Source organism: Dermochelys coriacea, chromosome 5 (genome assembly GCF_009764565.3).
Source record: "Dermochelys coriacea isolate rDerCor1 chromosome 5, rDerCor1.pri.v4, whole genome shotgun sequence".
NCBI classification, from domain to species: Eukaryota; Metazoa; Chordata; order Testudines; family Dermochelyidae; genus Dermochelys; species Dermochelys coriacea.
In genome coordinates, this window is record NC_050072.1 from 74,088,946 (window position 1) to 74,107,783 (window position 18,838).

At 40.7% G+C, this 18,838-nt stretch overlaps 1 protein-coding gene across 1 annotated transcript in view; it reads right to left on the reverse strand.

Annotated features, from left to right (window-relative positions):
* Window positions 1-4,956: 4,956 nt before the first annotated feature.
* PGGT1B (protein geranylgeranyltransferase type I subunit beta) overlaps window positions 4,957-18,838 on the reverse strand; it is a 57,330-nt gene continuing 43,448 nt past the window's right edge. Inside the window, exons 6-9 of the mRNA XM_038401681.2 lie at window positions 17,237-17,282; window positions 13,121-13,305; window positions 12,725-12,833; window positions 4,957-5,631 (exon numbers count right to left, since the gene is read on the reverse strand). Of these exons, the coding sequence (XP_038257609.2) occupies window positions 5,450-5,631; window positions 12,725-12,833; window positions 13,121-13,305; window positions 17,237-17,282 (522 nt within the window). The 3' untranslated portion in view covers window positions 4,957-5,449. The remainder of the gene's footprint in view (window positions 5,632-12,724; window positions 12,834-13,120; window positions 13,306-17,236; window positions 17,283-18,838) is intronic.

Here is an 18,838-nt window from a genome sequence, read left to right on the forward strand (position 1 = left end):
GAGAGTCTACATAGCCAGACAATCCTGCTGTCAGGGTGCCAATCCCTGAGATGATGGGGCATCCAGGATTTCCAGGTTTAAAGATCTTGGGTAGCAGATAGAACCTGGTTGGGGTTCTAGGAGTGTGTCTGTGCAGATTTGTTCCTGTGCTTTTTCATGGATTTTCTTGAGCAGATGGTGTAGTTTCTTTTGGTAACCCTCAGTGGCATTAGAGGGTAATGGCCTGTAGCATGTGATGTTAGAGAGCTGCCTAGAGGACAGAGGAGGTGCTGTCATCATCACGAATAGGTCTAGGCTCTCAGTGACAATAAGATGGCTAGATTCATTTTCATTTTTCTTTCTTAAACACCATCAAGTACAGCAACATTTGAAGAAAAAGCACAGGCAATAACTCTTTAGGAAGTCTTCCTTATTTCTTATTGTCCATCACAGGGTTAATGAAACCATTCTCTGCAGCATCCAATATTACCTCTTTTCCAAGACAAGCTAACCAGTTCTACAGTAGACCACTTCTACTATAGCATAGCAGTTATGTTCCTGTGTGAATTACAGTACCCTAGTGGCCATTTAGAAATGTACCAAGATTCTTATCTTTCTTAGAATCATAGAATATCAGGGTTGGAAGGAACCTCAGGAGGTCATCTAGTCCAACCCCCTGCTCAAAGCAGGACCAATCCCCCAATTTTTGCCCCAGATCCCTAAATGGCTCCCTCAAGGATTGAATTCACAACCCTAGGTTTAGCAGGCCAATGCTCAAACCACTGAGCTATCTTCATAGAATACGTTTCCCAATTTATAGTGTCATGAACATTTGAATATTAATTTTGTTTTAGTTAGTGATGGGGACCCCACAAAGTAGCTGCTTATCTGAGGGAGTCCCCTCTCTCTGCCAGCATGACTGCTACATTCCACATCATTTGGGGGCACTGGAGCCAGAGTGAGCCTCCTAAGTATGTAAAAAGCAGCTTTTAGAAAGGCATTCTCCTTGAGGGCCCCTGGACTTTGGAAATCATTTTCACCACCCTTCCATCTGAAATAACCTGAAGCTTTAGGACACACTGTAATGGAAATCTGTAGCGTTGCGGAGGGGAGGGGAAGAAAGGGTTTATAGGATCTTCGGTGTAGATAGTTCAGTTTTGTGTACAATCCTCATTTGTGCAAAGAAGCGTGGATGCTTTGCTTCTGCTCTCTTGGCTTGCGTTTTAGTTTGTCAAGGCTACCGAGAACATGGGACAGGTATTCTTTGTTATCATCTCACTCGGTTAGAAATTTCCAGTGACCTGAAAAAATAGCTATGTCAAATTTATTTGTTATTAGCCATGTTTTAGAATTGTTGTTTGGCCTGTTCATAACCCTCAAGCTGGGTAAGCCATATTTATGAACTAGCTGAAAGCTCATGCTGGCAGACAGTTGTAATTTGTCAAGTCATGTGTATAAAAAAGTTGAAAATGCCCTTGATGGTAACAGACTACAAATCCCAGTGATGATTGAACCTGGAGAAATTCTAAACAAAAACTCTGAACCATGCTGGTAGTTGTTTCCATAACTCCATCCCGACTCAGACATTCTAGGCTTCAGAGTGCTGTTTGGGGTTCTGATGTGGTCTGGCTATGTTGATTTGTGTCTGGGGAGATTATAGTGATAGATTTGTGCAGGTGGCATTCGGGCCAAGTAATCCATCATACGTGCAGTCTCTCTCATTCAAACCATGAAAGTGTCGCATGCAAATTAGCTATAATAGTGGTGATTGGTTGAATGACCTCTGACGTCCCGATGGTCTAGGTCGCTTGGCACGGCCTACCCTTGTGGTGTACAGCTACATTAAGACATGTAATTTCATAAAGTCAAAATGGCAGAGTACTTAAAAACTCAACAGTAAGACCGTGAATCCCAGTGATGATTGAACCTGGTGATATTCAGAACAAAAAGCTCTCAACTATGGTTGTAGCCGCTTCTGCCACTTCATACTGTCCCAAAGACATTTCAGAGTGACATTCCTGGAATCCTATTATATGGATACATGTATATCTAATAGTAACATTCCCAAGTATTATGTCATGACATCTTCCACCAACTATGTACAAATTCAAAGATTAAGGTTGCTATGGAAGCCTTAATTTTCAATTTTTCACTCCTTCAAAAGCTTTTAACTTCCTTGATCTAAAGAAGCCAATTTCAATTTCTGTAGCAGGCTGTGAAATCAGTACCAGTGGCCTTCCGTAGGGCTCAGAAGGAAACTGAAACTGCTGGTAGACAAGAGCTTACAGCTACCACGTTACCACTCTGCAACAGCAACTTTCAGCTGCTGAAGATTGATAAAACACTAATATATATATCTATATATATGATAGATGAGTAGCAGGGCTGCTGTAGTTTTGTATTCAGGAAGGTAATCAAAATGTTTCTTCATATGTGCAGAATACCAGCCTTACAAAAACAATGAAAGGTCCTGGTTCAATTGTGGTAGTTCTGCATAGTATTACTGGGCAGTTCTGCAGACATTCTCTACCTCTGGCATCTTGGACAAATTAACTTCTCCACACCACAGTTTCCCCATCTGTAAAGGGGGGAGAATTACACATTCTTACAAAGCAGTTTCAGTTCCTCCCCTGAAAGGCACCATCTGCAAGTGTCAAGTATTATTGCAGGTTTCCAACAGAAGGGAGAAGCTATTACACTCTCAAGCTGGTATTGCACCTGTCTGCTTACTATTTATTGGATAAGTGTAAAAGTGAATACATTCACTACTTATTTAGGAATTTTAGCTTCACAAGTTTATAAAACAGATTCTGTGAAAAGTTGAGGGTTATAATAGCTGGACAGAGTTGTTTGTCATGCTTTCAAACTACATTTTCAGCTGCTGTCCTGGTTACATAACTGCTTTCATTAGATCTTAAGAGTTTCCAGGTGGTTCTTCTCCATTTATTAATTCAAGCATTTCATATGGACAAACATTTTCCCTAGTGAAGACACTTTGACCAAGGAAGAAAATGCAGTACGCAATTCACACTAATATGAAATTTAGATTTATGTCTACTAGCTTCATCAGTATTGGAAATCAAAATCAAAACAGTTGCCGTACTGGATTGTTCAGTGCCCATCGTTTGTCAAGTTTGAAGAAGATTGGGACATTAAGAATGACAAGTCAAGCATGCCAAGTTGGCTGTTTGCACAGAGACAGATCTTTGTCAATTTAAAAAGATTACGGTTTCAAACTGATCAAAGTAATTAGTCTGAATGAGAGGCAAAGGCCTGAACAGTTGAGGGACTTAAGAACAAAGCCAAAGGAGTTAATGGGGAACAAATGTTACTTTACAATATTTTTGATTATTCCAACTCAAGAGAAACTGAAGCTTGCTGTCAACCATGCCCACATTCAGCCTCAAAAGATCTGACTGAAGTAGTCTAGCTGGAAAAGGAGAAGAGCGAGGGCAGGAAGAGGAGGGTGTTAAATAGTTTAACTGGCATGCTGCCATAGTTTGAAATATTTACTGCTGGTTCATTAGATCTGTAGCTGGTTTTCAAAGCAAAAAATGGCAAATGGCATATTTGCTGTGAGAAGTGAGCCAGTTTTCCAAAATTTAAAAGTGGTTATGGATTTGGCCACAACTCACTGTTTTCACCAGAGTCCCATTTCTTGTGGTTTTTCATCATGATTTTCCCTAAAGACTGCAAGGCTAGATCACAGGCACAAGGTGCGACTCTTGTCAGCCATACATTAGAAAACCCTTTAATGCATAATCCACAATGTCCTGTGGGACAAAGTCTGTGCAGGAGATGTCACTCCCCACGCAGGCCAATAAAAAGGAGTGCCATTTCATCACTTGCACCCACTTCTAGCACTAGTGCTAAGAACAACTTAAGAGTACTGCTCTTCAAGTCTGCTGCTCCCACCAATAGTTGGGAAATTGGTGGGCTCTTGCCATGAGAAAGCTGACAGCTGGTTCTCCAACAAGGGAGAAACACCTTGAAGAAAAGATAGTTCCAACAACATCCACCCCCCATTTTCATCAGCAGCTTGATGTAACCTTAGAATGCCCCATCGCTGCACTTCCCCACACCATGAGGAACTAAAGATAGTCACTGCCAGTTCCCTATGTGGAAGGAAGAGGACTACCCTCCCCATTCGCTTCTAATGAGCTGGAAAGGCCTACCCCAGGGTCACTCTCATCCATCAGCATGAAGAGGCCAAGGTTTTCTTTATTTTCTCCTCTTGGATCAGTTTTAGGCAGATGTCAGGAGCATGTCACTTATTTGGCCTCCAGCAGTGGCTCCTCAGTGAACAGTGAACCTGCAAATCTGTTTTTAAATGAGAATTTATGGCTTTTTGATATGCAGGTCAGTGAGGTTATAGCAACATTACATGTATCATGCATTTTCCTGCTGTATGTTTGTGAAATTTAAGCAATTGAGATGTGTGTGTCAAATGCAATGGCTAGAAAATTATTTGCTTGAACTCAGAACAGCACCTCAACTGCACCTCTCAATTCTAATACAACTAGAGATTATATTGGCAAACAGCTGAAAATGTTCAATTTATTGGACTTTATTTAGAATAAAACTATTTAAAAAGAGCATCAAACAGTAATTTTAAAATACAACTTTCAGCTCTTCATAGTCAAACATTTTAAAGAGAATCAGGACTTTTTTCTTTGACATTGCAGGGGAGAAATATTTTGAAAGAAATCAAGATGTAATTGAGTGGTATAACACTACCAACATTTCTGGCGCTCTACTTCAGAAACCCTCTGTGATGGCACCTTGCCAGAAGGTACCTATACCCCCAGGATTCTGCTGGTTACTTTCCCATCCCATTGTTAATGTGGTATGCTATTAAATAAATAAATTCTTAAGGTAATAAATACTTCATATCAAGCTATTATCTGCCTAGTTTGAGCTATACAAGGGAATTATGGAATTAATGTAATAATGCCACACAACTTTAAGAATCCTGTCTATATTGAATAAAATAATTTTATTTGTTTACAAAGGTTACGGAAGCTGACATCTACTTTCAACTGAGACCTAACATAGGGGTTTCTCTACCCAAACATGTCAAACGTTACAATCATTAAGAACTTTGTGAGGTTCAGTGCTATACTGTATGATAATATGTAAACAGATTTTGAAGACACTTGCCCCATTATAAACTTTGACACAGTATGCACAAATTTTAAAAAATAAAATACAAATGAAAACTAAATTTGCCTCAAGGGATTTCTTAGAAGTACAAGCCATTTCAGGAGTCTACAGCAGCAAACTTCTACACAACTGAAATTTCCTTTTATCCCAGTGAACAACTGGCTAAAGGCCATTCACTATCAAAGTGATGCCAGTAACATGTATTTGATTGTATGACTCCAGCACTTAAAAAGAGCACATTGGTTATAAATGGCTTTTAACCCTGGGCTACAGTTATGCTACCAAACTAAGCTTGAGTCTAAATCAGTCATGTAGAGATGTGCACATCATCTGAACGCTGTTTAGAGTCCTTAGTTTTCCAGAGCTGATGGAGGTGCTGAAGGCGCTCAGAGGTTCTTGTGCTTACATTCAGGGCCGGGTGAACTTTGCAAATGCCCGATTCCTCCATTAACGACAGGCCACAGATCCCAAAGTATGCATGCAAAGCATCTGAAAACAAAATAGCAAAGGAGTTTGTTAAAATGTAAATGCTTCCTGGTGTATCATGCACTAATAACCAACTGTTTGTGTTCCAAAACACCAACCAATTTTAAGCCAAGCACTGAAAGATAAATGGCAAATAGATGTTCCTAGTTATATTTTTCTTTTTCCAACTCCAAATATAAAATATAATAGTTAACCAAGCCCTACCACACACTGCATACGAGGAGATGATCTGGAATTTCTGTCCTAAGACTAGACTCTAGGAAACACAACTACTTTATTCAGTAAAGAGCTCTCCCACCTAGCTGATCACATATGAGAGGTCATGCCAGAGATGTGGAAGAGCCTGAGAGAGTCAGGAGCTTATTTAAAGCATTCCCTCCCTGTCACTCTAAAAATATTTCCTTCTAAAAACAGGCGGAGGATTTTTTAAGCATAGAGAAATTACTCCCGTTACAGTAGCAGCAACCTCTGTAAATGAGGGCATAGATGATAGCTGACTGTTCATTAAAACAGCAAGATGTATTTTGGTACTAGCAGCTACGAAAACGCAGAATCTGGAAAGTACAAGTACCACCATAACACCTCTACCAGCCCATCCATGGGATTTCTCTAATGCTGGGGAAGAAAGCTACCTCTTATATGGCCCTCCCAGCCATATCAAGGCTCCACAACCTTTTTAGTTTCATTATAATTTCACAGTTACCAAACTGATCTTTTTCAAAAAGGTATCTACACGTACTCCAGCCAAATATCCAAAAGAAAGCATCTTTATGAAGCATCGTTGCTGTGCAGACAGAAACATGCTCACCACGCACATCTCCTTCTGGGTGACGTCACTGAAAATGTGTCTGCCAGCAACAGCTCACCCGTGGGAAAACTCCCCAAGCATGCTCACTGAAATCCTTTTAGAAAGTACCACCTGACTGCCCATATATGGCAGATTTAACCCAAAGGCTCTGAAGTTGTGCAGGACAGTGCAGACTAATGCAGAATTTAATGCCAGGCAAAACATACTGACTGACAGAAAAAGCAGTGCACAGTTCAGGCTATTTGAAGTGATGATAAAAATCTCAAGGCATTTGAAGGCCAGGAGTTGTGGAGACAAATATTTTGTGAATAAGACACACAGGCAGACAATCATGGAACACAGCAACTGGATGAAGCAAGCATCATTTGCATTGCTTCCTTGCCAAATCTCAATTTAGGCTGTTGTACTCAAATACCTTTACATTTAATGTTTCCTGCATGTTTGTTTTCAGTTATTCACTCTCCATGTTTTATCAAACTAATTCTTTGTTTCCCATTTTCCTTCTGTCTCACCTGTGCTTTGTGTATGCTTCCAGATCTCAGGTTTTTGTATTTTGTACTGCATTTTAACGTCAGCTCAGCTACTATGGTTATGAGTGTGGTATATAAAAATCTAGATATTGGTCTTGGTACGGTTTTGTGCCCAATACGGGCAAGGGAAATATTTGGAGCCTAGTCTCCTCTGAAGCTTTAAACATAATGGGATTTACACACAAGTAGTGAGGGGGAAATGGATATTAATGGAATCATTCATTTTTAAGGAGACAGTTGTAAAAAACTAATTTCTTATTGTTCTTTATACTTGTCACTGAGCAGCAGCAGAATTAATGAGAGACAGGGACAATCTTCTTAAATGCCTAACAACGTGAAAGCTTTTTAAGCAAAGAAAAAAAGTTTGCTTTTGTTTGCCATATGTGAATACTAGGGAGAGCGTATGATCGATTAATGAATAGAACACAGGCCTATGAGTCAAATGTTCCTGGGTTTTATTTCTGCAGTGACACTGATTCACTGGACAAATCAGTGTCTGTTTCCCCATCCGTAAAATAGGAACAACAATGCTACAAGGGTGTTGAAAGGCTTAATTTATTGTACTCTGAAACAATGATAAAGATGTACTCTGCAATCCTGTATGCACATATCTGTCTAGATTACTCTCCTCACAATTTCTGAGAATCAACTTGAAGTGTTTCAGCTACAGTTGTACTTTCAGTGATTTTACACAAACAGGGAACAGGGTTTCTTATTTAACAGCCCAACAATCAAGAGTTACACTAGTCCAAACTTGCAGCTCTGCAGATCAAAACAGCATGAGGATAATGAACTGTATCTTTCCTGGCCCACACAGACAGACTTGTTAAGTTCAGTTTGCAGGTCCACCTATGCAGTCCTCACTATCTTCAAATTCTGCTCCGTTATAACGAAAGCAACAGGGCTCTATAATAATTTCACTGACAGCATGCTTTGAATTGCAGATGTAAATGAGAACAGAATTAGGTTGGGAGAACCTTTACAACAGGAGAGAACATTGTCTGACTTTCAGATCCCAGGCTGATTTTGCAGGGGCTGTCTACAGTTAAAAAAAAAAAAAAATCATTTAAACTGTGCACATTTGATACAGAAGCATTGACTCGCAAATGTGGAATGTTATGCCATTTCTATAGTCAGTCTCCCTTTGGAGTAGAACTGCATTTTAATAAAGAAGGATAGTCACTTTTCAACTATGCCACTCTAGCTTTTCTTAAAAGCAGGAACATGAACTTGTCAGCAGCTACATGGAAAAAAACAGCTGGGAAAAGGTATCACAGTAGACTTACACAGCAATTGTAAATTTTTTGAAGTCTTAACATTGGTTTTTTGCTGCTATTGAATAACTAAGAAAATATACTAATTTGTTATTAGGAGATATCCAGGCTTTCGGGACGCTGCCAAGGTTAGTAGAGAGTTGAGCATATCAGTGATTTTTTTTCCCTAGATGCAGATCCTGCCAGAGTGATCAGGATAAAACATTCATAATCCCTGCAGTTCCACATTCAACCTGCCTGTTCCATTTTTGTGGTCAGGAAGAATATTTAAGTTTATCACAAGCATGCTCTCAAAAAAGAGCAAAGGTTACAGGCACACAGCAGACATGCTTTGCAGGAAGTACACAGTGAGTATGCGTGCGCCCAATACAAAACTGAAGTAGGAAGGGTCATTTTTATCCAAATTTCAGTCCTGAGTCTTATCTTTAATACACACAGTTTTGTTGTTTAAAATATGTTTAAGAAATCTTTCATATAGCTGAGCTTTTCAACAGGCTGCTTTTTTCTAGTGTCTTAATAAAGCAAGATGTGCATGTAGATAAAGAAAAGTGGGATTTCAGTTCCCTTACAATGGTAATGATCTACAAGATGCACCAGCAAATACAGATATACCTCACAAGACTTCAGCATCCAAAGAATGATGCTTTTTCCTGTACAGTTTTGTCTGAACTCTTCCTTATTCAGCACAAAGTATCCTAACTCTTCATGGAAAAAATTGGTTAGAGGTTTGCTTAAATGGCTTTTAATGCAACAGGAGCACTCTGGAGCTCCTCTTATACCACGCTATAGGTCACTAAAATAATTAAACTAGCCAACTGGCTGGTAAAGCTGCATATGGGGGCTGGGATAGAAACAATGTCAAATCTTTTGCTTCCTAGACCAGAAGAGCTTGGGCACATCACAAGAATAATTCCATTTAGAAGGGAAGGAAGAGACAAAAAATTAAGAGGTAACAGAGACCTAATGAAATATTGAGGTGCTACAGCTGTTGTGTAGCCTGAAAAACCCCAAAATCCCTTCTTGCTGAAAGTAGTGTTCGGATAGCTACAGGATTAGCAGGGTTACAGGATGAAGGAAAGATTGCTAAAAAAGCCACAAGCACTGTTTGCCTTTCCAAGCATGAACAGTGATGGGCCACGAGTTTTAGCTTTTAAAGTACAGATTTACTCTGAGGACCATATGTGAAAGTAACATCTTACTCAATACAGCTGCTCTGTATGTGTATTCAATTATTTCTTCTAACTTTACTTTTTATTTCTATTAGCACCGCAGACCCAGTTAGTTACCAGACTAATACTTTACTAAGACCTTGTCTATATACATAAATTATACCACTTTAATTACACCAGAATAGTTAAAGTGATACAAAGTGCCTAGCATGGACACAGTAAGTAGTACAAAGGTGCTCATACCAGTATAGCAATTCCTGTAGAGAAGGGGAATAAACTATGTTGGCATAAAGCACTTTTATACTAAATGTAACAACTAGGTCCATACCATGGACTATACCAATTTAAGTATTTTGGCAGGGGAGAGAGGGTGGGGGGAAGAAAAAAAAAATCAACCCCCCCACCCAATATATAGTTAAACTGGTATAAAGACTGCATATAGACAAGGCCTAAGTCTCTATAAATTAGACTTGTGCAAGCCCATGGAACATGAAAACCAATGGGACTGGCTCTGGTATAACTGGGGGCCTTGTTTGACCTGCAGACTATTACTGGGGATCATGCATGAGAAGGAAAGAACTCAGCTTGATCCCTGAGGAGTTTCTGGAGGGCTGGCGGTTATGTTGACACTAAACTGGGAGGAGTGGTAGATACGCTGAAGGGTAGGGATAGGATACAGAGGGACCTAGACAAATTAGAGAATTGGGCCAAAAGAAATCTGATGCAGTACAACAAGGACAAGTGCAGAGTCCTGCACTTAGGACGGAAGAATCCCATGCACTGCTACAGACTAGGGAGCGAACGGCTAGGCAACACTTCTGCAGAAAAGAACCTAGGGGTTACATTGGACGAGAAGCTGGATACGAGTCAACAGTATTCCCTTGTTGCCAAGAAGGCTAAGGACATTTTGGGGTGTATAAGCAGGAGCACTGCCAGCAGATCGAGGGATGTGATCATTCCCCTCTATTCAGCATTCGTGAGGCCTCATCTGGAATACAGTGTCCAGTTTTGGGCTCCACACTACAAGAAGGATGTGAGAAAATTGGAAAGAGTCCAGTGGAGGGCAACAAAAAAATGATTAGGAGGCTGGAGCACATGATTTATGAGGAGAGGCTGAGGGAAACTGGGATTATTTAGTCTGCAGAAGAGAAGAATGAGCGGGGATTTGATAGCTGAAAGGGGGTTCCAAAAAGGATAGATCTAGACTGTTCTCAGTGGTAGCAGGTGACAGAGCAAAGTGTAATAGTTTCAAGTTGCAGTGGGGGAGGTTTAGGTTGGATATTAGGAAAAAATTTTTCACTAGGAGGTTGGTGAAGCACTGGAATGGGTTACCTAGGGAGGTGGTGGAATCTCCTTCCTTTGAGGTTTAAGGCTTGACAAAGCCTTGGCTGGGATGATTTAGTTGGGGATTGGTCCTGCTTTGAGCAGGGGGTTGACCTCCTGAGGTCCCTGCCAACCCTGATATTCTATGTGCAAAGTGAGCTCATTTGATCTGGACACTGATATGATAAACAGACTCTCACAATGCCATTATTATAAGAGCAGAACCACTCTTTCAATTTTTATATACTGTATGTGCCCATAAATTACCTCTACTAACTAAAATATAGCCAGGTTGAAATTTCTGTCACAAGTAGATACTGAACAGTTGCTGCCTTTATTATGACTACATTTTATCTTCTTCTCGTGAGTTTAGCGACTGTTTATCCTCTCTATCCTTTATCCTAAATGCTGCTACAAGAGTTATTACCAGTGCAAAGTTTGTTTTCACATTCTGCTACATCTCCATATTTTCAAATTACGTCCAAGATCTGATGACCCATTACTGAAATACCACGAATTTTTAATATCTGGAACTGAGCTACCTCCTTCCTAAACATAGATGAGCTCTAAAAACTACACACATATCAAGCACATAATTAGGCATGAAAAGGGTTAATTTTTATTGATGTCAGTAAATGTCAATTTTACTGTACACATAAATCAATGAAAAAATATTTTCATCTATAACTAAAATTTACAGTTAGGCGAAGAAAGAAAAATGCTGATTACGAAGTTGAGTTTTACTTAACTCTCATCCACATTCCTGTGATAATGGTGTACCCTGTGAATTGTGATAGCTCACCAACTTGTAGCCCTCTAACTGTACTGTTTTAGGATCTTGTCGCATGTACACAGGTCAGGAAAAAGACTTTAGTTTAGCATGAAGAACATTTCTTTATAGCAAAAATGTATATAGGATACAAATCTATCCCAAACATGTTGCACTGTTATCCTGTATTTTTAATAGTTGTGTACATCTTGCATTGTAAGTGTGGAAACTATGTCTCCCTCACTAAGCAAGCAATGTGGAGAATGTAGTGAATTTGTATGTGCTGATCACTGCACATTGATGCTGACGTGCAGTTGCACATAGGAGTCCCGTTCAGTGTGAGCCTACTAGTTTTTCAATTTGCGAGTTAGATTAAGTTTTTTCTTCTAAAACATTGAAGAATTGTTCTTTGTATTCCAAATGCATTAGGAATCTAACTTTCCTTATGACACAGTCAATGTAATTTTTTTTCCCTCAACACTGCATGAAGATTAAGCATATTGATTTTATATTGACGTGATGTTGATAATTTGTGTTTGAATGGTTATAAAGCTTTAACTTTTGGAATCTCAATCTCTCTCATTAAATATTGTCTGACCTTCCCTACTGCCTGAAACTCACTGCATAATTTCTTTCAACAGTGTAAATTTAAATGAATAAAAATGTTTAAAAATAAATCTATTATAAAAAGTAAAAATTGAATTCTGCAAGCCTACGAATAGTTGAAAAGTTTTAGGTATCTTAGTACTTTTCTCTAAGCTTTTTGCATTAGCTTTTTCATTAGCAATATTGTCTGATGTGCCTTTAGTATGTTTATTAAAAAGAACAGGCTCTGGAATATTTGTAAATGGGCCCTTGATAAAGATACCCATTACACAATCTTTGCTCTTTAGCTAAAATTATTTTAAATACATGGAAATACTATTCAGATACTAAATAGTATGAACAGGTTGTTTGCTATTTTCTCTTTCAGTAACGGGCAGTTCATTTGTGACATTTTAAACAAGGAAGAGGGGCAGAGGGAGATGTATACTTTACATTATAAAAATATAGCTTTCCAATTATATGTTATGGCTTACTATTGCACATATTTCTGGGGGGGGGGGGGGGGAGGACAGAATTAAAAATATTCTGTTATGTGTGTTAAAAATGAGCCACCTCTTGGACTACTGGAATACATTTTGCAACACAAAACACATCAGGATTCTGAGAAATAAATTTACCTGGGTGGCTATCTGGCCACTTGGCAAATCCACCAACAAGACGATCTTGAGTTGACAAGATGTAATTTCTGTTTTTCTCAAAATTTGTATATTGGAATACTTTCAAGAGCTGGAAAAAAAAAGTTAGTGTTACAGAAATACCTACAAAAAAGAGAAGCTTTACCATTTTATCAGCTGTAAGTGCATTGGGGCATAGTTATGGTAGGTTTTAGTAACCGATCTTCTTGCAAGAAAGCAGCAGACATGTGTAGCCCAGTACATAAATGTACAGAGATCAAAATAGTTTAGTAATTCAAAGATCGAGGCTACTTGCACTGACTATAACTAACTTGAGGAGATGAAGGTGGATTAACAGAGTCAAACAGGTTAATATAATTGCTACAATATATGTATTACCTTAAGTGTTGCTCCTACCCAAAATGAGTAGCAGGTATCTACAGGTTTGTTGGGACGTCCATGATAGCCATTCTGTTGTCTCATTATGCACCATCTCTTTATTCTGTTCAGTTCTTTCTCTGAAAATACTTCCTCCAATTTACCCATCAAGCACAGTGAGGCAATACCACAGAACGTGGAGCCACCTGTAAGAAATAATTCTGTTTCTGCAACATTTTTTCATTGAAGTTAAAAACTTCTGATTAAGATCAGACAAGCTACTAAGTAGGAGTACAAAATATCAAAACAGAGTTGTATAAAGGAGTTCAGAAAGGTCTGAAGTCTAAAATCCAGACAAATAAGGTGATTCATAATCCAACACAGAGGTCAAAGTATTACACATACTATTACAAATGGAATTTGAAGGGCCTCAGTGCTGCCCCATTATGTAAAATGTTCTCGCTCATTTGCCCACTGGCCATGGCATCACCACTACTCACTGCTGCAGACTGGTTTCCATACGTAACATTATACAAGCAAGCTAATGGGAAGCAGGAATCTGAAGCAGTGGTGTCAAAATTTAAAGAGGCATGCTGGCAGGTTCAGCAAATGAGCGAGCCACATCATTCCAGTACAAGAAAAAAAAGGCTTCAGTCAAAATGCACCAAATTTTCCCATGCATGATTAGATTTACTTTAGGAGTGATACGGTGGAAGTTTCTGTCCCCTTCAAAGAGGGAGGGGAAGAAAAAGTTCCTTATCCCCTCCCAACCTTTAATTCCTACAGAACATTTACTGTAGCGGTTTTCTTCCTGTTGCGGCTCCAACTTGGAGATTTATTGGTTTCAGGCTTGTAAACAGCTGGCTGCTGAACCACCTCATTCACCCACCCTTCCCTCATCCCAAATGCCTACGTTTCATTTACAACCCAATTGCCAGTCCTAACAAAACAAGGCTAGAGACACTCCCTCTGAAGCTAATCAATGCTGATGCATCATCCAGATGAGTTGCTGCAGTTATACAATTACATAAATGTCCTTGTTAAAATGTCTCCCAATCAGTTCAGTGACCCCACAATTATAGTGGACTAAAAACAGCAGTAAAGGTAGGCCTGTTATAAACGGCTCTCAGCACTTGCCTATTAAGCAGATACTAGTTCTAGGTTTCCTTTAATGGAGACACTCAGAATTGGACAAACTAGACATCTCCCAATCAGGCTACTAATCTAGGAGTACATAATATAATCTGCAGATAATTTAGTGTATTTTGTTGGTTTAGAGATTGAGCCAGTTACACGCTACTGGCAGTTCTGCACTCTTCCCATTCCCAGCTTCCACACTGCTACACATCACAGAAGCCCCTGCAAAACGTGCTGTAACAGAGGTTCTTAAATTTCAGTGGTCTAGTAGGAACTGGTTGCTCACTCCACTTAGGTTTCACTTACTGAACTGTAGTGAGAGCAAACATACCCACACTATATAGATCCCTAAAAATCACTTTTCTATATAAGCCGTTACTGTGGGTGCCATGGGGACTTCCTGTGAAAACAGGAGGGGAGGTGGCAATAAGAAAAAAAATTTATGTGAACATGTGGTCCACGCTATGAAAAAGTTTGAGGACCCGGGTTATAACAGCAAAGAGCACTACAATACTCAAATTGTGACTTTTACATTAAAGTGAGGTTGAAGAGAAATCTGGAACCAGAAGGGAAATCCCAGATAGTTTCTTTATGACTTCCATGCTAACTCAACTGGCAAGATTTTCTGAAACACGGAGATCAGGGGTCCTCAAACGGGGGATCATGAGGTATCAGCCTCCACCCCAAACCCGCTTTATCCCCAGCATTTATAATGGTGTTAAATATATTTTTAAAAGTGTTTTTAATTCATGGGGGGGAGGGGTCGCACACAGAGGTTTGCTGTGTGAAAGGGGTCACCAGTACAAAACTTTGAGAGCCACTGATGTAGATAAAACAATGGTGATTTACCTCCCAGAATTCCATCTATTCCTTGTAATTAGATATGGAATCTGTGCCACAGCTTCTGAGTAGATCAGGGGTCGGCAACCTTTTAGAAGTGGTGTGCCAAGTCTTCATTTATTCACTTTAATTTAAGGTTTCGTGTGCCAATAATACATTTTAACGTTTTTTAGAAGGTCTCACTCTAAGTCTATATATTATATAACTAAACTATTGTCGTATGCAAACAAGGTTTTCAAAATGTTTAAGCAGCTTCATTTAAAATTAAACATGCTGATCTTACATCGCAAGCCTGCTCAGCCTGCTGCCGGCGTGGGATTCCGTTCACCTAGGCCAGCAGCAGGCTCAGCCGGGGTCCTGTCCGCCAGCCCCGCACAGCCTGCTGCTGGTCTGGGATCCCGGCCCTGTCCACATTGAGTGGGTACCTACCTTCTCCCTGGTACTAGCCATTCTCTTCCTCTCTCTGCACTGAGATGAGGGTGGGAGTGCGCTGAGAACAGGGCTGGGGGTTGGGGTGCAGGGTCTGGCTAGGAGCTAGAATGAGGGAGGGGGCTCAGGGTTGGGGCAGGAGGTTTGGGGGTGGAGCGCTTACCTGGGCAGCTCCCATTTGATGCGAGGGGTGCAGGTGGGAGTGTGTGAGGAGGTTTAGGGGGGTGCAGGAGCTCCTGTTTGGTGCTCAGGGTGGAGATATGGGGGTGCAAAAGTCAGGGCATGGAGTGTGGGGGGCTGGGTTTGTGTGTGGGGGATGTTGGAGTTAAAGCTGCGGTTGTGGGTGGGTGCAGGGGTCAGGGCAGAGGGCTGGTCCCAGCCCCCTGCGGCTCACGGCAGGGGGCTGGAGGGGATGTGCCGATTCCACCCACTTCCCCAAGGTCCCCAAAGCAGAGTGCGTGCTGCAGCTCTGCTTTTCCCTCTCCCCTCCGTAGCAAGGGCCATCAGCCGATTGGCCGCAGGTAGGGAGAGGAAGAGGGACAGGAACCCAGCACCCTGGGGGAAGAGGCGGGGGCAGGGGGAAGCTTGCCTGTTCTGCAAGGAGAGCGCAGTGGGTGGAGAAGAGCGGGCCGGGCTGGATTTTTAATGGCACGCTGCTGTCTGCCCGAGTCCCCTGCAGACAGCAGCGTGCCATTAAAAATTGGCTCGTGTGCCGTCTTTGGCATGTATGCCACAGGTTGCCGACCCCTGGAATAAACCCCCCCCCCCCCCCAAAATAAAGTCCTGAGGAAGAACCTGAGTAAACTATAGATACAATAAGACCTGGGGCCCGAGTCTCATTTAGACTAAGATCCCTTTACACCACTGGAAGCGTAAAGAGGTTTTGAAGTTGGTGCAGTGAGAATCAGGCCCATGGACTTTCGTCCTAACCATTCACATGTAGAAGAGACACCAAAATAACAAAATGGGATAGATGCTAAAAAAGATCATGGATAAGTTACTAAAATTAATGTATTTAAATATGGATTCTTTTTCTGATAAGTTTGTTTTCAACTTCAACATACCATGGAAAAACATGGATGCAATTACATAAAAAACAGTGGTAAGATGACTATTGTGTTTATATGAAGCCTACTAAATGCTAAAGTCTCAAAATCAGGGTTGATCCAACTGCTCCAAGGTGAGCCTACCTTCCTCAGCACTGTCTATTGATGCAAAGGGATAAATGGAACATTGTGCTCCAGAAAAAACACCAAGTTAAGAATTCCTAACTTGAGTCACAATTTGCTTTTTTAATAAAAATTAACTGTCGTTTTAAAATTCAGCCCCAAGCAGACTCCATGGTTCAACACAGGAAATGATTATAGGATACATCCACAGCTGGCAGAACTGGGGTGTATCATCAGAAAGGAGTGCTGCAACAATTGTCCCACAGTGAGGAATGAGAACAGACAGGGAGGAGATTGGAGAGTTGCTGAGGTAAGAATACTGGAGTAAGAAAATTCTTAGGACCCCCATTTGGTCTAATGTTGGGATGGAGCCAGTCATGGCAGGGAAAGAAGCCCACATATTCTGGGAGAACCTTTTCATTTGTTCCTCTTCACCCCACTTCTCTGAAAACCCGAAATACCAACAATGGAGGAAAGGCATGCTGAATCCCCAGCATTGTTTAGAGAAGCTTCATTTAATTGCTAAGGTTTTTAAGAATGGAGAAACATTTTAGGCTCTTACCATGAGATTCAAGTCCAGCTCCCTGTGCCAGCCCATTATCATAGGACTGAAAAAGAAAAAGCCATTTCAGAAATAGATTGTTCATACATGTATTTTGATTATATGTAATTTCTCATTTTATTAGCAAGACCCGCATCACAAACCACACCAACATCTATTTTAATTAGTTTTAACTGGCCAATATTTTTTCAAAGGCATACACTGTGGATCAAAAGTTATCAGCATCATGTTGACCTGTCAGCAAAGCAGTACAGTTTGAACACATGCAGTTTTTAATAAGTATTTTCTTAAAAAAAAAATTAAGTTTCTGTTTCAAAGATTATATGCTAAAATGCTAAAGTTAAAGCTCTAGAATTATGCAGTATTATGGTACCAAGTCAAGTGGCAAGGAAAAGCCACTTCTGTGGAGGTTTTAAAATACATTCTGCAGGAGCTGTGTCCCCCTTAAGGAGCCAGAGCATCTGCAAAATGCTAGACAAGATCAGAGACTATCCTATTTGTCTATGTCTGTTCCCAAATCAAGAGCCATTTAGTGTACAAGAATGTAACAGTCAGGCCACTAGTACATGTAAGCAGCACAGTGCTTAAATACAATACATTCTGCAGTGAAGACAAAGGCCTTATGTGCTAAACTGCAACACAATCCACACTTAAGGGAATGGAAAGAATGGGAAAGCATCAGCATTCTGCTGAACAAACTGATATTCTATAAAATATCACCTTTAAAAAATAGTTTCTTCATTCTGATTAAAGCCTTTTAAAGCAAAGAGTAAAGGGCTGACGTTCCATCCCAGGCTCACTCCATTGTCCTAGGAATTCCAATTCACATGATCCTGTATCAATGGATGCCTGTGCAGTGGGTGTTACTTACCCATTGTGACACAATACTGAAGCAAATTAAAGTATGACAATAGTATATACTCCAATGCTCTTTGGTTTGTGGGATTTTTAACTCAAATTTGTTTTATTTTAGTAGCAGTTAGTACTTCAGTATAATCCCCCAAATCATTTAGTTAACGAAATTAAGGTTGCTACAGCATAACCCATTACCAGAGACTTAGGAAACAATCAGCTAAGGGTATGTCTGCACTGCAATTAAACATCCACAGCTGTCCTGTGCCAGCTGACTCAGGCTCGCAGAGCTCAGGATAAGGGGTTGTTTAACTGTGGTGTAGACATTTGGGCTCAGGCTCAAGCCTGAGGTATGGGACTCTCCCCTCTTACACACTGTCCCAGAGCCCAGCTCAAGCCTGAATTTTCACCTCAATAAAACAGCCCCCTAACCCAAGCCTGAGCCAGCTGACACAGGCCAGCAAAAGGTTTTTAATTGCAGTGTAGACATGAGTCATACACTCCCCCTGCCTACACTCCCACTCATCAGTTCCCCTTCTTATCCTCAACTCCCTTGCCCCCAAGCCACAGTCCAGACATCTCCATCTTCATTCTGCATGTAACAGAGACAACATGGGGGGGCAGGGGGGAAGCAACATATGGGTAGGGCATGAGAGTCTTGAGTTGTGAGAGGGACTTGGGGGGAGAAGCAGGGATTGATCTGGGGGCAAGCAGTAACCTGACAAACCAACCATATGTCAAGAAACTGCA